This window comes from Pipistrellus kuhlii, unplaced genomic scaffold, assembly GCF_014108245.1.
Source record: "Pipistrellus kuhlii isolate mPipKuh1 unplaced genomic scaffold, mPipKuh1.p scaffold_m20_p_14, whole genome shotgun sequence".
Classification (NCBI taxonomy): Eukaryota; Metazoa; Chordata; class Mammalia; order Chiroptera; family Vespertilionidae; genus Pipistrellus; species Pipistrellus kuhlii.
The window spans coordinates 36384252-36410307 of NW_023425449.1; the positions used below are offsets into that span (position 1 = coordinate 36384252).

A 26056-nucleotide genomic window follows, 5' to 3' on the forward strand; every position below is an offset into this window, starting at 1 on the left:
CTTTGCAAATTAGAGTTGGAGTTATATTAGTGCCCTTTCTAGTTTGGAGATCCAAGAAGCTACTTGTCTCCTCCATTCCTTAACATTCATTTTGATCATGTTGAAGAGTATGGATTTTTATGAACTCTTTGACCTGAGGAAAATAACTAGGTCTTTGTAAATAACAGCATTTTTCCTACTACAAAAAGAAATAATAACAATAATATTACAATAGTAATACTATCTAACCAAAGAGTTGTTGGAAGAATAAATGCACATATTAGATATTTGTAATACTTATGACATTATTGATATGTAATTTTTGCTAAAGGATTTATAGTTTTACGATTACATTTTTATATAATACCAATAGTTACATATAGAGAATGAGGAAAATAGACATTTAATAATTGTACATTAGAACCATAGGATCATGTGGGCAGTTGTTTCTAATGATAGAAATCTAAAGAGCATGAAATCACATTTCTATGATCACTGTGATTCTCAATGAGACAGGAAGCACAGAGCCATTAGAAGACGAAGCTTTAGATCCCTTGTGAGGGTGCATAAGCAGAGGAAGCCAGCTGTATGCAGACAGACTGCTGTGCCAAGTCCGTGCCAGGAGATGGCACAGGACCAGCAAGCCATTGCAGACAGGAAGGCCGTCACGGCTCCTCACTTCAAGGCCTTTTCAGTGCCATCCTCTCCGGGCAAGGTTTGCTCCTAGAGAGTGTGGGTTTTCTTGGCCACGGCTTTGTGCCAACATACATTGTTCCCTAGGGTAAACGAACGCTTGGTTAAGAGTACAGAGTCTGACCCTGGATAGCCCTATGTTTGTGTTTGGTTTCACGGGGTCAATTCCATAAACTCTCTAAGCCTCAGTTTCCTCTCTAAAATAAAAGTGAAGATGGTGGTCACCTAAGAGCCAGCCTACGTACTAAATAAGACCACATGAAAAGTAACTCAGGGCTTGGCAAAGGGTAATCACCCATTAAATGCGATATGCTATTTTTATTAATAATAGTAACAGTAATGTAGAGAGTGTGTGGCTTCCAATTAGAGCCGAGGTGAAGACATTCTGTCAGTGCCTGCTGGTCTTTTTTTTCAGTTACAGTTTACATTCAATGTTATTTTCATTTTAAACCTTTATTGCTAAGAGTATTACAGAGGCCTCCCCACATTTTGCATTGGGTTCAGGTGTACAGAACAGCGGTTAGAGAAACATGCCCTTTACAAAGTGTGTCCCAGATATTTCCAGTCCCCACCTGGCACCGTGCATAGTTACTACAGTAGTTACTACAATCTCATATTGACAAGATTCCTTGTGCTGTACTTTATATCCCTGCGACTAGGTTTGCACTTCTGCCAACTGGCACTTCTTGTGTCACCTTTTTTTTTATTTTAGTTTTTTCACCCAGCCTACTCATCCCCCTCCCCTCTGACAACCATCAGTTCCTTCTCTGCAACTCTGACTCTGTTTTGTTTGACCACTTATATTATTGTTTAGATTCCAAATATAAGTGAAGTCAATAGTACTTGTTTTTCTCAGACTGACTTATTTCACTTAGCATAATACCCTCTATGTCCATCCATGCTGTCGTAAGTGGTAAGATTTCATTCTTTTTTATGGCTGAGCAATATTTCATTGTACATATACATGTAGCAGTGGCTACTGATTTTTTTTGTTGTTGTTGTTAATGCTCAACCAAGGATATGGTTTTCTTGATTTTGAGAGAGAGTGAGGGAGAGAGAGCGAGAGGGAGGGAGGGAGGGAGAGAGAGAGAGAGAGAGAGAGAGAGAGAGAGAGAGAGAGAGAGAGAGAGAGAGAGAGAAAGACATTGATGTGATGTTGTGATATACTGGAGAAATGCTCCAACCAACTGAGCAGAGCTTCCTCCCCATGGTGCCAGCAGAAGCTTCTGTGTTGCAGTCATTGTGTGTATTGTGACTAACTTGTTTCTTATAATACTCCACCAAAGTGTGAGGACTGTTTGTTTTATGTAGAACTGAATCAGTGCTGTGCCTATAAAAACTCTTGCACTTGCTTGAAGTAAGAACTGAGTTTTTGAATGAGACAGGAATGGGTGGAGTTACAGCCACCGTGCAGAGAACTGCTGACAACACTGGGTGTGCCTGCGGGAGGGAGCCACGTATGAGAAAATCACATCATCACAAGCTATAATCTTGGCTCCGAATGGGAACTGGTTTCAGGTCAGTAAAACCCAAGTTGGAGATGATCTGGGAACATAAAAAAAATCATGGTAGACTATTTTCAGACTTCACAAGCCTAAATTGCCTCCATAATCCTAAAAGTCAATAAAATTTTGGGCATGATCAGGAAAGAAAAACAAAATATAACCTTACCCTTTCTTTACATTAAACAGTAGGGTTTCTGCTTTTTAAAATACCAGGTGCAGCTCTGGTTATTAAATCTAAGAAAGACACATTCTTAGAACTGGTGTTGCTAGGCCAAAGGTATAAGCATTTTAATAGCTCTTGATAGGCGCATATCCACTTACATGTATACATACATTTTGGGGGAGGGCGGTTTGCGTAGTTAACTTCATATGAATGCTAGTGGTTATTTGTGGCAAATAATGTTATTTACAAAATAAGCTAATTTACTAGGCATAAAATTATACTTTGAGATTAATGTCCTTTGATTATTACCAACTTTGGGCATTTCCCATATGTTTGTTTTCCATTTATATTTCCCTTTGTCTAAATTGTGTATTTTTATTTCGCTGATGATGATTTGTTTATTAGGTTCTTAATGTTTTTATTATAAATTAAAATGGCCTCATTGCTTATAAATACATAACCCTTGGTTCTAATAAAGGGACTTATGAACTGTGGAAGCTAGTTGGAGACTGTCGACTTCTATCCTGTTGTGATTTTGAATTACACCTTTTCCATTTGGTGGTTCATGAGTGGAAATGAGGGTAGATATTTCATAAGTTCACTCACAAACATTTTAGAAATTTCTACTAGAATCTGGGATACACTCAACTCTTAACCACTTACCCTGACAGTCACAGAGGATTTTTCTCTTCAGGGGATTGTGTTAGTAGTCTGTTAGGATTTAGAGAGAAGGTCTCTGTTTGTCTATGCTGACACTCTCTAAGAATAGGTTAGCTGTGAGTGCAGCTACTGCTTTGGTTACATTTGATATAGTTACTGATTTCTAAACCTGATTCTACTGCTAACTCGTTGGTGAACTTTTGACAGGTCACTTTAACCTCTTGGTATCCTCAGCCGCAAATGAAGTGCTAGCCCACGATATCTCTGGGCTTCATGCAGGCTACACCTTTCTGACTGGATCCACAGGATGCATTTCTTGCTTCCAAATATTTCTTTGGGACTTCCAAATGAATTTGAGGTTGTTCATGATCAACCATGAATTGGCTTCTCTAGCTCAGCTATAACTTTTCTTCCAACACAAAGCAAAGCAGTACAAATGCTTCAAAAGTCTGAAACCCTCAAACCACAGTGTATTCAAACGATATTCACTCACCAAAATATGGGCAAAGTTAAAGCGAAATACTCAAGAGCTTTGTTTGTTTTACCTCTTTGATGGCATCACTGTCTTATCACTTGAAAACAGATGCAAATGCACCTGATGCTAGAGAGAGCGCTGTTGCCGCTCCAGAATATTATTTGCAAAAAAGTAAAGATACAAGCCTTGCAAATGTACACGTTTGAGGGTCCTTGCCACTTTTTCATGTAGTTTAAAACTGGTCTGAGGGAGAATGTGACGAATCCATTCAACTCCCAGTTACATTTTAAATATGTTGTAGGTACATGAGTTTTGAATAATTAACTCTGCCGAGGACTCAGTGATTTCAGTGGAATGACCCTTGACAGTCTGTTTGTAATAACTAACACAGTGCATTTCAATTATTTTCTTAATTAGAAAAAGACATCCCCAGAGTTTAACATTCTTGGAAGTATAACTGCATTTTTAAAATGGGTCATTTTAACTATTTTTTTCTCTCCTAGTGAAAATGAGACAGTTTACATTTTAAACACCTAAGTGTTCTAAAAATGGTTATATAAATATTTTAAGATCAAGCATACACTATAGACAGTTGTACCTTTTATCCTCCACAGCATACCATTCTTCTGGTCTATTAGACACTGTATAGCCAGGCTCAAAGTTACATAATAATAGGTCTGAAAATAGAGGGTTTAGTGATTTTTCTAAGAATCTGAGTTTGAAAGTTCAAACAAACACCAAGCTAATTCCATAAACATAAAAGTTCATTTTACAAGATAGCAAGAATGGAATCAATCTTAAAATTTACAAGCAGCTTCGGTAATTATTAAATACAAAGTTTAGTAAGTAAGGAACTCTTATCCTGCATTTGAAGCCACTGTTTATCTTGAACTCTTATTTTATCCTTTTCAGTAATGCTGTACTATAGCGTATCTCTGATTAATATTTAAATGTATGTGGGTAAAAATAGGTAACCTAATCAGAGAAAATAATTAACAAGCCACCTCATTTTCATATCCCTTAATTGCTGCAAGGTAGCATATATGTTGATTACTAGATTATCATTCCCTTTGACCTGCTTTCTAATTCAAATTAGATTTCCTGATTGAAGGAAGAGAACTAACAGGCTTGTTAAGAAACTGTCCTTTCCCGCTGTATGTTCTTGGAAACTTCACCCTGAATTAATTGACCATATATTTATGTGTGTGTTTATATCTGGGTTTTCTGTACCATTCTTTTGATCTATATTTCTGTTTTTATGCCAAAACTATACTGTTTTGATTACTATACATTTGAAATATACTTTGAAATCAGGGAATATGAAGTCTCCGGCATTGTTCTTTTCCCCAGGATTGCGCGCTCTCTCTCTCTCTCTCTCTCTCTCTCTCTCTCTCTCTCTCTCTCTCCTCTCTCTCTCTCTCTCTCTCTCTCTCTCTCTCTCTCTCTCTCTCTCTATATATATATATATATATATATATATATATATATATATATATATATATATATAATTTCAGAGAGGAAGGGAGAGGGAGAAATAGAAACATCAATGATGAAAGTGAATCATTGATCGGCTGTCTCCTGCATGCCCACACTGGGGATCGAGCCCACAACCTGGGGGAGTGCCCTTACCGGGAATCGAACCCGAGACACCTCAGTCCTCAGGCTGATACTCTATCCACTGAGCCAAATTGACTCGGGCTATTCGAGCTCTTTTATGGTTCCATAGAAATTTTATTACTGTTTGTTCTATTTATGTGAAAAACGCTATTGGAATTTTTATAGGGATTGCATTGAACCTGTATATTGCTTTAAATAGTGTGACTATTTAACCCTATTAATTTTTCCAATACACGCACATGAAATATCATTTATTTGTGTCTTCAGTTTCTTCTATAAATATCTTATAGTTTTCATAATACATTTCCCTCTTTGTCTCTGTCTCTCTCTTTCCCTATTGCTATTCCCATCTATACCTATATATTCTGTATGTTTATATTGTATATGTGTGTATATATGTGAATTTTATTCCTATGTACATAATTGCAACCATGAGGATGAGATTGCCAAACTTAAGAGCATAAGAACTGAAACAGCAAAGATTTCACTGAAAGAACTGAGTAGAAGTGATTATAGGATTGAAAGTTCACTTGAGGAAACACCAAACAGGAAATTCAGAGGGTATTAACAGTGTATTTTCAATGATACTAAATAAAAAGCATGACCTTTTGGATGAAAATTATCTTTAACATGTCTGTTGCATATTTATTTAAAGTTATAGTTCACTCCATATCTCATGCTGTTGCCAATACTTAGTGATTAATTAACTTGGAAGCTATAAAAGTGTTTTTGTTAGACTTCCATGTAAAATATTCTGCCCAGGAATTACAACTTCTATGCATCTGTATTAGTTCATCAGTTAAACAAATTTATTATATGCATATGACTGCCTTTCTCATGGGATGGTGGGTTTATATGATGTATAAGAGGTTATGTCTGTTTAGTTTAGAGCCGTGGTCGGCAAACTGCAGCTCGCAAGCCACATGCGGCTCTCTGGCCCCTTGAGTGTGGCTCTTCCACAAAATACCATGGCCTGGGTGAGTCTATTTTGAAGAAGTGGTGTTAGAAGAAGTTTAAGTTTAAAATATTTGGCTCTCAATATTGTACTGTTGATATTTGGCTCTGTTGACTAATGAGTTTGCTGACCAGTGGTTTAGAGTATACAAGAATATATTTATGCAAGCATTTATTTTACAATAACTAAAAATAAATACATGTTTGAATAAACACATCATAATTAGACAGTTCTATGTAATTTCTAAAAGACTCGTTGAAGCCTATTATCACAGTTGATCTTGATAATTTTCAAAATACTTAAATACACAATCACTATTGATTCTCATTTAAAATATGTTGAGTTTTAAATGAGGACACATGGCCTAGGTTTCTCCACCTCAGCATCACTGACATTTGACCTAGATAACTCTTTGGTCTTAGTGGTTGCTCTGTCATTGCAAGATGTTTGCAGCATCCCTGACCTGTACCCACTAGCTGGGTCCCAGTATGCCCCCTCTTTCTCAGTTGTCACAATAAAAAAACATGTCTTCGGATATTTTCAAATGTTCCCTAGGGAAATTCACCACTCATGGAAAAAACACTGCTATCGTTAGAAGGTTTCCTAATATGCCCCCTAATTTAGGTGAAGTGATAGTTCAAGAGTGATATGCCATATAAGTTCATGTAAAGTTGGAAATATGCCGTGCCCATGGAGCGGGAAAAGCTTTCACTGGAGTTTGGTTACTTGTCTAAACAGCTGGGCAAAGTGAACTGAAGAGTACCATAAAAACAAATGGCACAGAAGAAAAAGCAAAGATTTTGGAACCAGAAATAACTGTGTTGAATCTCAGATCTCGAGAAATGATGCAAAGAAATAGTAACTGCCTGGAATCCACAGGATGACCAATCTTCCATCTCAGGCTTTTTCCAGATGCTAATGCTGCCTTCTAGAATGAAGGATTGGGACATTATATTTCTGTCATTACCTGATAGACTCTCTAAGTAGCCTCTAAATCCATTGCTGAGATGGCTACTTCTTGTAGAAAAAAAATTAAATCATTTATTTCATTTTCTTTTGCCCTACTACTAGATATAGACTAAACTAATTGTTTCAATATTTTGAACCCTAGTGATGAGCAGTAGTTGAAGATGTGAGGAGGTATCTGTGTGTGTATGTTGAATGCGTGAGGGAGCTTCTGTACTCAATAGTGCTATATAAGCATACACGTGGAACTCCTGAACCCTGGAACTATTTGTTTTACAACCTTCCCAAAGCCGTAGAATTAGTAAAAAGATTACCAAGACACCTCATTTACATTTACATGATTATAATGACCAGAAAAAACAATTTTGTATAATAGGTTTTCTATATTTTTCTTAGAAATATCAATATTTCTCACTTCTCTAAGAATATTCTTTTTTTTTTAAATGTGGTTTTATAGATTTTAGAAAGAGAGGAAAAGAAAGGGATAGAAAGATAGAGACATAAAGAGATCAGCCAAAGGACTTGTATGCATTCATATGAGCATAACCAATAGACATAGACAGTAGGGAGATGAGGGCATGTGCTGGGGGATGAGGGTGGCCGGGAAGAGGTCAGTGGGGAAAAATGGAGACTTATGTAATATTTAAACAATAAAGAATTTTAGAAAAAAGATAGAGACATAGATGAAGGAGAAACATCGATCAGCTGCCTCCTGCATGCTACTACTGGAGATCAAGTCAGCAATTCGGGCACGTACCCCGACCAGGAATTGAACCAGTGACCTCTTGGTTTGATGCTCAACCATTGAGGCATACTGGCTTAGCTCTAAGAATATTCTTGGTGTAGTGATGTGTGTTGTATAAGGAAACATTTAATGGAAGACACTTTATATGGGCTACCTTGAATTCTTAGTAATAATGATATTTCCTTAAGATATAATCTTTTAGCAGATTAAGTTTTTGACTCTTTATTGAAGTATAATATAGATAAAGAAAATTACACATATCTTAACTGTATATAGCTTGATAAAGTTGCACAGCTATACACTCCCATATATCCATAGATTAGCATTTGAACACAGAGATCTGAGTATCTCTGAAAAACCCATGGTGGACACACATTTCACATGGGTTGACTTTCTTTTAATATACTTATTACATAAAAATTTATGCTATACATATATGCACAGTATATACATTAAAAAACCTAGATACAGCAAGGAATATGAATAACTAGGTAAGATTATAACTGGAAGGAAATGCTGTGAATTTGGCAGCCATGGTAAAAGGAAACTCAAGTCAGAATGTAAAACATCCATAATTACATGCCCTACCTCTTCTTCAGTGGGAGTGAAGACTCAAGAAATGGCAGGATCAGACTGTCTGGTTAAAATGATCATCATGAGAAATGTTGGATAATTTTGCATTATGAGTAGTTTTGAAAACCTTCTTTAGGTATTTATGTTGACAAACTGTATGCTTTTTATGTTGTCACAGTCATTATATCCGAATGATAGCACTGGAAAATAAATATTTTAGGAGCAGTAGCCTGCATACAGAACAGAGTGCACGTGATGATTTGGATGGACAGGAGAAGCAGTAGGTGAAAGGCCTGGGACAATGGTCCACACAGGAAGTGATTCCATCTGTATTAGGAAAATTGTGGGAATGACTAGGTAAGGACAAGTAAGAAATGTTTACTTAGGATGGACCAATATGACCTGATTATTGAATTGATAAAAAAAAAAAGTAGACTGAATTTGCTATGATTATCTTATATATATTTTATTTATATATTTATATATAAATGCATATATTTATATTTATAAATATATAAATAAAAATATCTTTATATAAATACTGCAAGGATAATTTTACCAAGATAAAATTAGGGAAATCATAAAAGAAAGCCTTGTGGTTTGCTGTGGGTAAATGAGTTGCATTTTATGTATTATATCAGACCTGGGAACATGGTTGAGCCCCCTGACACTTACCTCTAAGCCAGCTAGTTCCAAAGGCTGACAGGGGTCATTTTATTAACTTCACAGTAATGAGATTGAAGGTTTTGGTCCCCACTTATATTATTGTGGAAAAGTTTTACTGTGTGTGACAGAATAGCATTCAAGGGGGGAAAGGATTAATAAAAATTAGGAATGTACAATTATAGTAACATTTTATTATGGTGTTTTTTTTAAAAAAAACAATCTGTATGTCTTTTCAAAAATAAATTTATCTAAAAGGATATGACATGTCTATCATTTCACTTGAGGCCATCATATGCCTATCTTTATTAAATGGAGTGCAAATATTTAACTTGATAATATCACATTAATATGTCATTCTCCCTATTATATAAATAAGATTCAGGAGGGGTTTTGAGCAGTTCTTGAATGTATGACTGTCCATATAATCTACTACTACATTTTTGAAACTAAGAAATAGTAACTCATGTATGTATGAATGCATGTATATGCGCATGTAGTATGTATAGGCTCTCAGGTACTCCAGATATTAAAGTTTAACAGTCATAATACACATGTTCCAATGTTGTAGTCTGTCAGTCAACGTATTAACTGCTTCCTTTTTTTTTTTAATCTTCACCTGAGGATATTTTTCCATTTATTTTTAGAGAGAGTAGAAGAGAAAGAGAAAGAGAGAAATATCAATGTGAGAGAAACACATTGATTGGTTGCCTGCTGTATGGACCCTGACCAGGGCCAGGGTGGAGAGGAGCCTGTAACCCTTAGCCAGAAGCAAACCCGGGACCCTTCAGTCCACAGGCCCACGCTCTATCCACTGAGCCAAACCGGCAGGGGCTAACTGCTTCCTTTTTATTAAACATTATACCTCTTTGGAATATATTTGATATATCATTGGCCCAAGCTGAAAACCCCCTTGCCTGCATTTTGCGCAGTGCAGCAACTTTGGTATCAGAGTGCCTCCACAATCTTAAATATTCCACTAACTTTTGCTGAGCTTGCAGCAGCAACAAAGATAATGCCCATTGTAAAAGGAAATGCAGAAATAACAACTGTCGAAATGCTAACATGTTCCTTATATCCACACTTGCTTTTTCCCTACCAGGATATCTATATTCCAGTTAATAATTTAATGCTAATCAGCTCCTTATCTTCTGAAAAGGAGAGTCTGTTTAGAATCACAAGGCAACTGACCCTGAAGGTAAATTTAATATATGCAGATTTCTCAGATCACCTCTTAGCTTTAGGCAGAGTATTTTCTTGATTACATTTAAGTCTGAGCTGTGCAGTCCTCCTTTTGTCTATCCAAAGAGCATCTGATTTAGTTATAATACAGTTTCAAATCTTTTTTAGTTTTGCATTTTACATTTAGTTTTAGAGATAGTTTTACTAATCTGTTAGCAAATAAACAAATATGAACATGAGCCAAATGAAAAATATTATAAAGAATAGTAATGTATATCTCAATGAATTCCACTATTTGGCAAGATGCTGTGTATTTTTGTCCAACTTGTTTAGATTTTGTTATAAAACTAGAGGCCCAGGTCATATAAATTCATGCATTGGAGTGGGGGGTTCCTCATCCTCGCCTGCCCCTTCTCACAGTCCAGGAGCCCTCAGGGGTGGGAGACAACCCCGCGATCAGGGGAAGGCAATGCCCCATCATACCTCTGCTGCTGCCACTGCCGGCAGTGGAAGCCTCAGCTGGCCCTGGTTATCTGAGCCTCAGGCGTCTCTAGGTGGCTGGCAGCCACCATCTGATGCTTGCCTGTGCCTCAGGCTGGCCTTGGGCTGCTGGGGGGCTGAGGGAACTGAGGGACTCCAGAGGCAGGAGCACGGAGTGGCCAGATCTGCCAGTGGGACTGGGGACTGGGTGCCACCATCTTGTGGCTGTAGGAGCCCTATCTTTGAAGATGTGGCAGTCAATTAGCATATTCCCTCCTTATTGGCTGTGGGTGCTGCCATATTTGAGGGTGGGGCAGTCAGTTAGCATATTTCCTTCTTATTGGCTGTGGGTGCTGCCATCTTTGTGACAATGTGAGGGTCAATTAGCATATTCCCTTTTTATTAGATAGGATGGCATTTTTTTTTTACCATGTTTCCCCAAAAATAAGACATCCTCCAAAAATAAGACATACTTACAGGTTTCCTTCTGAGTGAAATATAAGGCATCCCCCCAGAAATAAGGCCTCTCTGGCTCTGTCTCAGAAACTTTGTGAAACCTGAACTGCAAGAAGTTGTGACTTGGGTGAAGAATTCATGGGAGAAAATCACTGACAGTTGCATTGCAAATGCACTGCCAGCAGGCTACCTTGACAAGAAGTACTCATTTAAAGACAGTACTGTTGCTAATCATGAGAGATTTGGTCCACTGATTTTGAAAGAAATGGAGTCACAAGAAATTCACCAGGAAATTCAGGAATTGGATTGTTATGATGATGTTCCAGAAGATGATGACATGATTGTCATTGAATAAATGAGTAAATTCTTGATACTGTAGGATTCACAGTTTGTCTGGTTTGTGTTGACAACTACCGTACTACCGTACCGACTACAGGTAATAAATTTCCTTTATTTTCATTTAACAATAAATGTGTACCATATTCTTCTTCATGGAAAAATAAGACATCCCCTGAAAATAAGACCTAGCGCATCTTTGGGAGCAAAAATTAATATAAGACACTGTCTTATTTTCGGGGAAACAGGGTAGTAGTGATGTGAGTTGTTTGTTTGCATTGACAAGATTAAAGATGAGTCTAAAATAAGTATTTAAATTGTTTTCTTGGCCTTAACATCAATTGAAAAACAATATGAATGAGTGATAAACTATGGAATAATTATAATTATTTAAGGGGGATTTTAAACATATGCAAACAAATCTGTGAATGTCCAGTCTAACTTAAGAATGGTCAGCAATTAGAGGATAGGAGTATGTTTCAAAACTAAGAGACTTTTTAAATGTTGGGAATGACTGGTTTAAATGACCTGGGGAGCTCAGTGTTCTGCTGGTGACAGCATGGTCATCAGCTAGAAGAATGGGGGGCGGGGGGGTGGAGACAAGCAACATTTATTTTTGTTTATCTAAAAATGATATGTAATCTGGGCTTTACAAAAGGATCTGTGAAGTTCTTTGAAAATAGAGTCCGATTATTACAGCCAATTTCAGACATCTTTCTTTCCATGTCCGTAATAGCAACTTGCTTTGAAGATTGTGATGCCTATTTGTGTTTGTTTAATTTTTTCAATATGCTTATTTTCCCTCATCTAAAGTACAATGGAGAAAAGATGAGATTTCTTTTTTAGAGGAATACTGGTTAGCTTAAGACAGTAGCAGTAAGGAAAATGATTTTTTTTAATTGAGTTTTTTTTTTAATTTTAGAAATGAAAGGAGGCTTTGCTTTGAATTAATAAACCATTTGATTTGTTGGAGCTCTCTGCTTAATGGTTCCCTGCTGACACTGAAAGATATACTGGGCTGATTTGGGTTGTCATTCTTTTTCATTTGAACTTTAGTGATCACATGTGTGTAACCTTCACACTTGAAAAGGTGAAATATGGAAGGAAGAGAAACAACTAATGTGCTTTTGAAATTAGTATTTACGTTTGATAATGAAACATGATCTCAAAGGAATACGTTTACAGAAAAAAAATGTTAACTATCACTGAAAAATAGAATGTTTTAATATTGATATTAACATTTAAAATTATTTTCATGAAAATAACCTTGACTTTTATTAGCCTGTTTTCTATTTTCAAGCACGCTATGAAGAAATGATTAAGTCAAATATAAAGTTTAGAACAATTTAACTAGTTTAATAGTCTTGCAGATAAGATAGAAATGCTTCTGCTATTATCTTGTATAGTCAATAGTAAATTGAGTTGTTTTTTTAAAACAAACTTGTTTTCATCTTTCGTTATGCTGCTTTAAATAAACATAAATGCCATATTTCACATGCCGGTTTAGAGAAACATTGTTCTGAGAGAAGCATTTCTCAAGAAAATTAGTTGTGTTATTTAAAATCAACCTTTTATCTGTAAGTAATATTGTCTTTTTTTTCTGAGGTATGTGACCCAATTAGGACTAAGAAGGTCCATTTTAGTTCACAAACTATGAGATCATGCCACAGAACAGTAATATTCTGCTCAGCTTCCTGCACAATGACCTCTATTTAGTGACCTCTGTTAAGATAGATTTTCAATAGATCTTAGTTTATCATACATTAGAGTCCTGGCACATGAAATTCGTGCATAGGTAAGGTCCCTAGGCCTGGCCAGTGATCAGAGCTGATCAGATTCCCCCACTTCTCTGCTTCCCCACCTCCCTGCCTCCTCCTTCCCTTGCCACTACACACCACTGCCACACAGTTCCCCCCACTTTCCTTCCTCCTTTCCTTCTCCTTCCCTCTCTACCTCAGTGCCCTGACACCACCACTGGTCACCAGCCATGTTCGGTGCCGCTCTCTGTTGGTCAGCACACACCATAGCTATAGCGAGCGATTGAACTGCCTGCCATTCTCCTGGTCGAACTCCTGAGGGGACACATTGCATATTAGCCTTTTATATATATAGTAGGTGAGGTGCCCCTTAGCCCAACCTGCACCCTTTCCAATCTGAGACCTCTCAATGGATGTCTGACTGCCTGTTTAAGCCTGATCCAGTCAGACATCCCTCTCACAATCCAGGACTGCTGGCTCCCAACTGCTTGCCTGCCTTCCTGATTGCCCCTAACCACTTCTGCCTGCCAGCCTGATCACCCCTTAATTGCTACCACTACCCTGATAGCCTGATCAATGTCTAACTGCTCCCCTGCCAGCAAGTTTGCCCCCAACTATACCCCTCTGCTGGCCTAGTCACCCCTAACTGCCCTCCCCTGAGGCTTGATTACCCCCAACTGCCTTCCCTTGCATTTCTGATCCCTCCCAACTGCACCTTCCCTGCTGGCCATCTTGTGGTAGCCATCTAGTGTCCACATGGGGGCAGGATCTTTGACCACATGGGGGCAGCCATCTTGTGTATTGGAGTGATGGTCAATTTGCATATTGCTCTTTTATTAGATAGGATAGAGGCCTGTTGCATGGGTGGGGGACAGCTGATTTGCCCTGAAGGATGTCCCAGATCAGGGCGGGGGTTCCCTTGGGGCATGGGGCAGCCTGGGCAAGGGGCCTGTGGTGGTTTGCAGGCTGGCCATGCCCCCCAGTGACCCAAGTAGAGGCCCTGGTATCTGGGATTTATTTATCTTCTGCAATTGAAACTTTGTAGCTTGGAACAGAGCCAAGCCTTCTGCTCCCACCATGGCAGTAGCCATTTCTGTTGGGATTTATTTATCTTCTATCATTGAAACTTTGTAGTCTTAAGTGGAGGCCTGGGCTGGCCAGGGTGTGCAGAAATCTTGGCTTCTTCCATCACCAGGGAAACCCAAGCCTCCCTCCTGCTCTCTCTGTGGCCACAGCCATCTTGGTTGGGGTTAATTTGCATACTCACTCTTAATTGGCTAGTGGGCATGGCTTGTGGGTATAGCGGAGTGATGGTTAATTTGCATATTTTATTAGATAGGATATAGATGTTATATTTTATGGCACAGATTAAGTTTATATTTTTCACTTTAGAATATATATATTACTTATTATAAGTTACTATCTTAAGAATTAGCATGAGCTCTGGCCAGTGTGGCTAAGTTGGTTGGGCATTGTCTAGTACACCGAGAGATTTCTGGTTAGATTCCCAGTCAGGTACATGGCTGGGTTGTGGGCTTGATACCTAGGTGGGAGCCAGCAGGAGGCAGGCAATAGATGTTTCTCTCTCATCAATGTTCCTATGTCTCCCTCTCCCTTTCTCTCTGTCTCTAATATCAATAAAAATATATACAATATTTTTAAAAATTAGCATGAATATATGAAGTTTTTCCCAATTAAACCTTTAGAAATAAAATTAAAAATATTCATACTTTATGTTATGATATTTTTGTAAGTCCCATTTATTTAAGGGTAATTGGTACTATGTCACTTATGCATAAAATTAATAAGTTTTTCTCATAACTAGTTAAACTTTTAACCTAATGTAGTGTTAATGAATTTATTTATAAGAAGTACTTGAAGCAATAATGGAAAGTTCCCTGGGTGAGATCAGCCTGTTGTTTGCATAAAAATAACTGATATTTAACATGAAAATATGTAAACACATACCTTAACTGCTTCATGTACCTATGGTTTATGGTCAAATTATATAATTTTATTTTGTTTAGTTGCATCACAGACATGCTTCCAAAAATCAGAGCTACTAAATTATGAAAATTCTACAATAACCCATTGAATGGAAAGCACCAAAAAATACTAAAGAGAGTATCTTTTTTTTTTGGGGGGGGGGGAGGTGTGATATTTGCTTTGTTTATGATGCATAACTCAAAAGTAACTATGGCTAAAATTGTTTCTCTGTGACATATTCTTTTTCTCCATCTTCCTTTTTTCCCTATTATTTTCCCTACTCTTGTTTAAGCTAATAAAAAATATTTTAAATTTAGCCTCATTCATTTTAGAAGTAGAGATTGAACGCAAGAAGGGATATAAATTAATGTAGAAAGACAAGTTATCTCATATTAAAAATTAATTCAAGAGAAACTCTGACAGTTTCCACATAGCCAACTCTCTGGTTTAACTGGGTGTCTCAACTTCCTTTGTGGAGCACACCAAGGTAGGCTAACCTCCTTAGGTAGCAGGCACCTTTTCTTTTCTTAGGAGCATTAGTTGTTTTATTTTATTTTTCTCTGATTACTAAAAAGGTTGAACAATTTCCCATGATGTAGTTTATTTCTCCATCCATCTTTTTATCTGATTTCCTTTGGGTAAGAACATTTAACATGAGATATGCTCTTCTAACACAATTTCAAGTGTACAGCACGTTATTGTTGACTATTGCAACGTTGTACGGCAGATCTGGTTTCTTCTTGTTTAACTGAAATTTTTTACCTTTTGGTTGGTATCGCCCCATTTCTCCCTCTCCCTGCCTCCTAGCAACTACTGTTCTTCTTTTTGTATCTATGAGTTTGACTACTTTAGATTTCTCAGATTAGTGGACTTGTGACTGGCCTATTTGACTTAGCATTGTGTTTTGAGGATTCATTCATATTGTGGTAATATGGTAGTGCACTCCTTGTTAAGGCTGAACATATTACATTGTAAAGCCTATTTTTTTCTTATCCATTCATCCACTAATGGACCTCCATGCTGTTTCCATCTTGGCTATTGTGAATATGGCTGCAATGTCCCCCGACATCTCAGCAACTTCACATAGTGATCACGCGTCACTAGTATTTGTCACCTAGCGTGTTAATGCATTTGTTCCCCTTATTTTGTAATTTAATTAAATATTGCAGAATCCAATGAAATGAGAGTGTGAAAAAAAATATATTTTTCTTCTATGAAAAATACTTTGGAGGTATATGAAAACAAGTTGATTAGAATACATAAAATATTTTGAAAAAAGCATAAAATTCTAGAAGGTTTCAACATTCAGATTGCTTTACAGATAGCTTTTACTTTATTATCCACTAAAGAAAATAGACTAGATATCAAGGTAGCTTTATTAATTTTAAGAAATTAATAAAGAATCCCAAATAATGGATTCTTATTCAAACAAAAGGAAGAAATCCTATATGCAAATAGTCATCACACCATCACACTGTAACAGCTCAGACATTCAACACTGAGGAGAGAGGAATGGGGACCAGCCAGGTTGTGGCCTGGGAGAGGGACAAGCCACCCACCCTGGGTCCTGGGCGCCAGCAGCTGCGCCTGTGCCTATGGCCTGGGAGAGAGAGAATCTTCACACCCCATGGTCCCCAAGGTCCCAGGCACCAGCGGCTGCACCTGTGGTCTGGGAGAGGGACAAGCTGCCTGCCCTGCAGTCCTGGGTGCCAATAGCTATGCCTGCACCTGCAGTCCTGGAGAGGGACAAGCCACTGGCCCTGCAATCCCAGGTGCCAGGGCCTGCAGCTGCCACCCAGGTGAAGCTGGCCTGGGTCCTGGGTGCTTGTGACCAGCCAGACGGAGGGAAGCCTGGGTCCCAGGTGCCTGACTGGCCAGAGGAGGGAATCCTGGGTCCTTGGTGTGGGGAGAGGCAGAAGCAGTTAAGGGCATTCAGGTCAGCCAGCAGGGGAGCAGTTAGGGGTGACCTGGCAGGCAGGCAGAGGTGGTTATGCAGACAGGCAGGCAGTTGAGTGGTTAGGAGCCAGCAATCCCGGATTGGAGAGGGTGCAGGCTGGGCTAAGGGAGTCACCCATGCATGGATTTCATGCACTGGGCCTCTAGTTATATATATTTAAGTCAAATATACTAAGAAGTGTATTTTTGTGATTCTCTGTTTTAATTATATTATTTGCTTAACCAGTCAAGTAAAATGACAAATCCTAGAATTAATTTATTTGATGGGGGTTGGGGCAAAGATAATCTTTCCTTTACTAGATTGAAGCTGACTGGATTCTGTGTGTGTGTATCTAGATCCCAATGTCATTAAAAAGATAAACTGCTCACTTGAGGAGATATGCCTGCTATTTGGATCTTCAGTGTTTCCTGGAAATTCTCCAGTTCTTACTCTTTAAAATGAAGAAAATAATAACAACATGAATGGCAAGCAGGTTTCACCTTAAAAAGCAGCTCTGATTAATTGCCAGGGGCTACATTTGGCCACTGTGCCAAGATGAACCATGAGTGGAATTCCATGGCCCCATAGGATACTGCCTATCGGCATGGAATGAGGTAGAACAACATTGTGCCAGCATTGTTCTCCTGAGCTTTTCATCGCCCCATCCCCCTTATCCATGGTTTTGCTTTTCATGGTTTTAGTTACTCTCGGTCTGAAAATATAAAAAGGAAAATTCAAGAAGTAAAAAAAAAAAAAAAAGTGTTTAAAATCATGCTGTTTGTAATCCTGCCTTCCTGGTCTGTCCGTTTGCCCAACATCTCATTAGTCCTGTAGTAACTGTGCTGGTGATCAGTGTGACTGCCCTGCTATCAGATTGCTTGTCTTTTAAGTAACCCTCATTTTATTTGATGAATATTGCCATTCACATTACTTTAGTTTGTTATAATTGTTCTATTTTATTATTCGTTATTGTTGTTAATCTCTGACTGGGCCCAATTTGTAAATTAAACTTGATCGTAGGTATATATGTATAGGAAAGAACATAGCAGTCGACACTATCAACAGTTTTAGGCATCCACTGTGTGTGTGTGGCGGGGGGGGAGGTGTCATAGAACATATGACCCACAGATAAGGAGGGATTAGCATCCACATTTTCTTAGTGTTTTGCAATCTTATAAATAAAGTAGAAGGCTGGTGCATGAAATTTGTGCATGGGTAGGGTGTCTAGGCCTTACCAGTGATCAGGGCCTATCAGGTTCCCTGCCTCCCTGCCTCCTCCTTCCCTCGTGACATGCATGCAGCCACTGCACAGTTCCCTGCTTCCCTACTTCTTCCTTCCTGCAACACCCTTGCTGCCACCACGAGGTTCCCCTGCCTCTCCCCTCCCTGTCTTCTCCTTCCCTCACTCCCTCAGCACTCTACTGGTTGCCCTCCATGTTTCGTGCCACCCCCTGGTGGTCAGCACACATCATAGCAAGCAATTGAACTCCTGATCTCCTGGTCAAACTCATTAAGGGACACTTTGTATATTAGTCTTTTATATATATATATATATATATATATATATGGTTCGCAAAGGAAACTTGATGGGGTGGTGAACACACAATACAGTGTACAGGTGATGTAGAATTGTGCACCTGAAACCCATATAATTTTGTTAACTGGTGTCAATCCCAATAAATTCAATAAAAAGGAAAAAAAAATGAATGGTTCTCTGCCTTATATATATATATATATATATATATTTTATTATATTTTATTGATTTTAGAGAGGAAGGCAGAGGGAGAGATATAAACATCAATAATGAGAGAGAATCATTGATCACTGCCTCCCACATGCCCCTCCCCACCAGGGATCAAGCTAGAAACCTTGCTAAGACTGATTGGCCACTCATCTCCCAGTTCATAGGTCAATGCTCAACCCCCCAGCCACATAGGTGGTCTCCCTGCCTTACATTTTTCTTCTTTTCCCTCTGTTGGAGCACCCCCATTGGTGACATCTCTCAGCTCTAGTGAGTTACCACCAGGATGAGAAAGAGTGCGCACAATTCAGTCCTTTGGCTCACACAGGAGACACATTTGTGTAAGTTCACCACAAATGAGAACCACTTCATGCACATGAAAGTCACAGGATTTGCTTGCTCTCTGCTTCTCCAAAAACTGATAATTACAGTTAGCCTTCACTAAAGAAAAACAGCCCATAGAATGTGTCCCACAAATATTGTTCTCACAATTAAGATACTACAGAATATGAAGGCAAGAGAGCTATTTCGGGGTCGCTGTTTGATTCAGAGACTTGCAGCTAAAATGGCTCTGCTGTTGTCTTCACAATTCTTCATGTGGTTTTCAGTTTAAGAGGCCAGCCCAGCCTGCCCCGGTGAAAAATACAGTAATTTCTTTACTAATTTATTTACGAGTTTTATGGTTTTAAAAAATTGAAAATTTATGGTTTTAATAAATAGTACCTTGTAGTAATCTTTAACAAACGTAGAAACAAAATTCTGCCTTCATAGTGAAATCGTAGGTGGAACTCTTTCTTAGAAGAAAATATTAATAAATGTATTCTCAGAAGTAAAATATAATCATTGACTACTATCTTCTAAATGCTCTTTGTCACATGCACACATGAAAGATAGCAGGTGCTACACGGAAGTTAGATACAGAGGGTTGATGAGGGGGTTGTGTAGATCCACACTGGTGAGGGAAGGCTTTATTTCCTATGAATACCTAGAATATAATAGGCATCAGAAGTCTAAGAAATGGAACCTTATTCATGTCACAATTATTTATTCAATGCTTCTGCCCTTGGGAGGTTTGCAAACATGCAAGAGACACAGACTCATACATTGATAGAGAGAATATGTGAAAGGCCTTATTAATGTTATGCCCAGGCTTCTACTGAAATATATAATAAATCCCTGTCTTTTCACATTACAAGCTTGTTTTATTACAACATAAACAAAGTTAGCTTTCCTGTATGGGTAAGAACACTTGAAGTTGTTAAGAGCTTATGTTAAGTGTTAACTGAGCATTGTGACGTATCACATTTACAGTGGTAAAGTCCCATATTTGGGAACATGTAGTATGTGATTTCAGCCCCTTCCATGGGATAAGTCTTGGTTCAATTACAATCTAAAACCTGATACTCGATTCTCTTTTCTATGTTGAATCCTCTTAATGGCATCGTTTATTATCTACTGGAAATCAATTTAGGAAATCAAGTTAGTCCACTAAGCACTTCAGGTAAGGTGATTTCATGCAGCATTCCAAGATTATCACAGGAAATTGCTTTCGTATGCCATAAAGCAGAAAAGCCAGGAGCCGAGCTGGCTTGCCAAAGGAGCTTACAGCTCTATGGCCCCACCCACGGCCTCTCCTGAGTCACTCAGTTACAGTTAACTCAGGGTTATCACTCGCAGTTTCAAAGCCTGGCAGCTCTCACACAGCCTGGGCTTGTGAAGGCCTTGGATGTGTGTCTCTAAGTCAATGATGAGGGTATCAGAACCGATCCTGGACATGGATATGGCAAATTACAGTGAAGTTTTGGACCCAACGTATACAACCTTGGAGTTTGAAACCATGCAGATTCTGTATAATTCAAATGGTGAGTTCTCGTCTGCTTATAAATCCGTATTTATTAAGTAAGTCTAGTGGGAGAAGTCAGAGTGAGCTTCCCAGGGTGGCAGTCCCAGGCTTTCCTGCGGGATCCTTTGGGACTCTCATTTTAAAGCCACACATCTGAGCTTCTGGCCTTCATTACAAATTTTAAATTAACAATGCTCTCCCCGTTTTATGTTTGAGATAGAAAAAAAGCTTAGTTATGCTTAATAAAGTAACCTCAAAATTCTGTCATGGCCCAGTTAGGCAAAAAGGGTTTATTTTGTTTATTGTAAATCACAGTAATAAGTGACTTTGGCAGATTGGCTGTAAAGTATATTTTCTAGGCAACATTTAATGACGAGTGGGACAGACTTTCCATAGAGCACTGGGCAGTTTTCTGGTTGTCCCCTCCTTCATTATTCCAGTCCCCCTTGCTGCCAGGGAGAAACTGCATTGAAAACTACTACCAAGTGTTTGCAATGCACACAAATATGAAGGGAAATAAAGGTTTATATTATAACCCCACTTAGCAAGCTAATGGTTAGCCTCAAAAGATCTTGGTGTGCATCTACTGTAACATTTTAACTTTAAATAAGTCATGAGTTGTTTAGGGTTCAGATCTTTTTATAAAATAGTTCACCATTGACTTTAAATTTATTTTTTAAGTAAAAATATTGTCTAAGATCAGTTATAATCGATAGAACTCCTACAATCTAGTAATTATGTGTAGTTTGGAAAATGTGTGTATGTGTGAGTGTGTGTTTGTAGTTCAGAATTGAGAATTAAACATACTCAAATCATCTTTCTACTGAAATAAATAATACTCTGTTCAACATTTCTCCTCAAATCTAAACATAAGGAACCAAAACCGTGACTTTCTAAGATTTGCACTATCGGTTCATTTTAACTCTCTTTGTGCTAAAATTTCAGAATTCATCTTCTAACAATTTGTAATACTTGTTCCACCAATAATACAACATACATGAAAATTAAGATGATTTGAGTATAGTCTAAAGACTATAGATTGCTAATAGTAGGGATAGGCATACCATAAGTATTTACTAAAATAATTGATTTTTCAAAATGTTTTTAGTCCTAATTTCTTCTAATAATATGGTTAATACCATATGAGTAAAACATTAAACTTAAAGCAGTTGAATTTTTTCATATTTTCATGTAATCATAGGATAATGTCAATTCTAAAACACTTCTAGCTGCCTTTTTCTAGTATCTATTTTATTTATGTTACCAAAAGAGAAATTCCTATATTTGAGTACTATAAGTCACATGGTTAACCTTAAGCATATTCTTATTATTTTTTCCACTTGATGAAACTATACATGACTAGGGGCCAGGTGCATGAAACTGTGCATGGGTAGGGTCCCTAGGCCTGGCTGGTGATCAGGATCAATCAGATTCCCTGCATCCCCACCTCTCCACCTCCCCATGTCCGCCCTCACTCACCTCCAGCTCCCCGCTCCAGCCAGGGGGCCCAACCAGGGAGAAGGATTAGGAGGTTGGCAAGCAGGCCCTGCAGGCTGGGGGTAGCTCCTGCATTGAGCATCTGCCTTCTGGTGGTCGGTGGGCATCATAACGACTGGTTGTTTCTAAGGGTTAGATGCAGAAGGCTGGTATGATGTGGCTTTCTTATACCAGGAGCACTGTGGGGCTTTGGAGTAATGAACAGTAGGGAGCAAGGATGAAAGGAGAGAACTTGTCAGGAGGCTATTGCAATGACCCTGGCAGCGGGGGTCAGGTGGGGGGGAGGGAGGAGGGGTGGGATATGGTGAATTGGATAAGGCTGGCTGTTGTAAAAAGGAGAAAAGCTATGGGTTCTCTATGTATTTTAAAAACGGACTTTACTTTTGGATCGGGTATGAGTGATGAGAGAATTCATTGAAGACTAGTAGGTTATTGGCCTTGTGTTCTGGATGGTACTATATACTTATATGGAAGACTGAAGGAAGAACATGTTCTAGAAGGAAAATCGAGCGGTTCTGTCTTTATACATTAATTTATAATTCCTCTTAAATTGCAAAGTGACATTGTTAAATAGTTATTTGGGCATTTCAGACCGATGCCTGTGGGAGACATAAGGGTTGCAGTGTGGTTGGGGGACTGAGCCCTGTAGTATTCCAGCATTTAATAGTCAGAGGGGAGAATGGATGAAGACTGGCAGAAGCAGCCAGTGGTTCAGGGGAAGCAGTACGTGGGGCCTCCAAGAAACCAAGGAGTGGGCTGTTTCAAGCCTCTGAATGTTGGGTTGGGTGATGTCACTAGAAAGACTCAGTACTGACTCAAACTCTACCCCACCCCCTTTTTCTGAACAGAGAGTTCTGCCCCAGAGACGACAAGTATGAATACCGCAGACAACGGGGTCAACTGTCTGTGTGCCATCTGTGGGGACAGGGCCACCGGGAAGCACTACGGAGCGTCCAGCTGTGATGGGTGCAAGGGCTTCTTCAGACGCAGCATTCGCAAGAGCCACGTGTATTCCTGCAGGTACCGGAAGCGCTGCTTTTGGGAAAGGCATCTGTAGAGGTGTTTCAAAAGGCATGCAAGAAAAGGACACAATTCAGAGCTTTTCCATTTCTGTAACCCTGAGAGCACACTCTGTAAGCCGCTTTAAGAGTGTGTAAGCAGGACGCATATTTGCCAAGGTGGTTCTCTTTTATAAACCATCCAGTTATACAAAATATATTAAAAAATGCCACATACTTAGCACTCAACGTAGACCAATATGGTTGGAGCCCAGTGTACACCTCCCGGAAGGCTTTCTCTTCCTCCCCTCTCTCCCAGAGGGGACTGTTGTCGGAAGTTTCTCCTTTCCTGGCATTTCTTTATCGTTTTACCGCACGTTCATACACCAATGGGCATAGTTAAATTTGCATTTCAGTAGTTTCACAATGTACATCCTTTTTGAAGTACTGGTATTCTTTTCTCCATCATTATATCTTGAGTCTTTTCAAACCAAATTATAAAAATACAGATGATTTTGGTAGCTTTTTAAAAAAGCTTTTTAAAGTTAATGGATGAATTTGTATTTTCAGTTCTAAAATTTTAAATTTACTTCTCATGCCACAGTTTTGCCATTGAATTTAACATTTTATATAAAACTATATTGTATGTGTCCCACATTTCCAATAGGCTGGCTTTTCTGTTTTAATATCAAGTCAATGTCCTAGCACAATTGAGGGTTGGCTATGTCACAATGAGTGTTCAGAATGACAGTTCTTGAGTGAAGATTGTGCCTGGGAAGAAGTTAATTCTTTTCCAGCATTATGCCATTTGATTTCTAAAGTTGTAGAAAAGTTAATATAAAACTCTCCAAATATTTAACTAGTATTTTCTAGTAATTTTTACAGGAAACCTTAGTAGGAAAAAAATGTAAATCATTCACTTTAACAACTTTTTGGTAAACAAAAAGATAATATGTACATAGATCTTACTTTTATAAACAGCAAAACTCCAAAGATAAAAGGTAGACCAAGTAGATTTCCAAAAACATCAACAAAAATAAATACAACATAACAGGTAAACAGTACTTTTTTGAGTCATGTGTTCTGTTAAAGGTGAAATCAATAGACATGAAAAATAACAATCCAAACAATAAAATCCATCAAAAACTTTTAAGAATCATAATCTATCAGAATATTAAAGGGCTTTCAAGATTTTAATGCTTCCTCTGAGAAAAGTAGGAAAGGAGTGTTACCATAGCAACTTTTGGAAATTCAGAAAAGATTCCACCAACATGTAGAGTTGGCTCACACTTTCCCATCATGAGTATTGCTATCACCTTGGCCTTCTTTACATATTTTGCTCTTAGGCAAATGATACAATTCTCCTTTGGAAAATTATTATGTTGATGCAAGTTTAGGATCATAAAGGTTTTTTTAAAACACATTTTGCTGGTTTTAAATTTATTCATTCTCTTAGATTTACTGATTTCATTTCCACTCTAACTCTTCCATCACACTGAAGTTGGACTTGCCCTTTCAAGCACTTTAAATTACTGTCTCAAGACTTCTCCCATTAGGTTCTTTATTATGGTTGTCTGTAAACTTGTATGTGTACGCTACTAGATCATAGTTTCCTTGATGGAAGAGATAGATAATATTTCTCTGTTTAATCCCTACACCAGGATCTTATACACAATAGGTGCTTAATGCATATGTATTCCATTTTGCATTAGTTTAATGTTAATTGAATGTGTTCTCCCGCTGTGGTATTCTGGCCCTCTCTCCTGAGTCTCCTTAGCCATGTATTCTCAAATGAACAATGATTTTTTTCCTCATCCAGAAAGTTTGTCTCTCTTCCAGCTCAGGTCATCTATAGTAGGCTTCATACTAAGTTCATATTTAGTAGCCATGCATATTTTTATAAGAAATATTTTATATATATCACAAAATATGTTATTTTATTCTCATCATTACCAATCAACCACAAGTAATCAGGGATATACGTATGGATACTAAGAAGCCAGAATTTTAAAGAAATGTTATTGCTTACTATATGTTTAATATTTGTCCCAAAGTCTCTAAAGTACATTCATATAACAACCTTTTACAGCAAGCCTTTACTATCTTACAATTGTAAATTAACTTGGAGGGGGGATATTCAATTACATTGGCAAATCCTATCAAGAATGGTGGACATGGGAATCAAGCTTCTAATTCCAGAAATGGTAATCCCCTTTTTTTTAAGTGTACAATTCAGTCCACAGAGTTGCAGCCATCACTACAATTGAGTTAGAACATTTTCACTATCCTATAAGGAAACCTCTTACCCTTTAGCAGTCACTACTCTTTCCCACCAACTTCCTCCCACCAACTTGAGGCACACACTAGTCTACTTTCTGTGTCTACACATTTGCCTCTTCTGGACATTTGATGTAAGTGAAACGATATACTATGTGGCTTTTTGTGTCTGACTTCTTTGACTTAAAATAGTGTTTTCGAGGGTCAGCCAAGTCCTACCACGTATTGGAACTCCATTCCTGTTCATTGTTATTTATAATATCCATTGTGTGGGGAACCACATTTTAGATAGCTACTCAACTGATGAGCATTAGGGTTGTCCCCACCTGTTAGCTATTAGGATAATGCTGATATGGACACTTGTGTACAAGTTTGTGTGTGAACACATGGCTTCTTTCTTTTGGATTGATGCCTAGGAGTGGAATTGCTGGATCATATGATAGCTCTAAGTTTAACATTTTATAAAACTGCCAAACTTTCTTCCTTAGCAGCTGCAGCATTTCATATTATGATCAGTGATGTGGGAAAGTTCCGATTTTTATGCGTCCTCATCAATACTGGTATTGTCTGTT

General features: G+C 38.2%; 1 protein-coding gene across 2 annotated transcripts in view; it reads left to right on the forward strand.

Moving 5' to 3' along the window:
* Positions 1–26056, forward strand: part of HNF4G (hepatocyte nuclear factor 4 gamma) — a 52746-nt gene that overhangs the window by 9021 nt on the left and 17669 nt on the right. The window contains exons 1-2 of one of the 2 annotated variants that reach the window (XM_036437171.2): positions 20503–20731; positions 23058–23229. In XM_036437171.2, coding sequence (XP_036293064.1) covers positions 20596–20731; positions 23058–23229 — 308 coding nt within the window. In that variant the 5' untranslated portion in view covers positions 20503–20595. Of the gene's footprint in view, positions 1–20502; positions 20732–23057; positions 23230–26056 lie in introns of those variants that run through there. The other variant, XM_036437172.2, reaches the window with a different exon arrangement.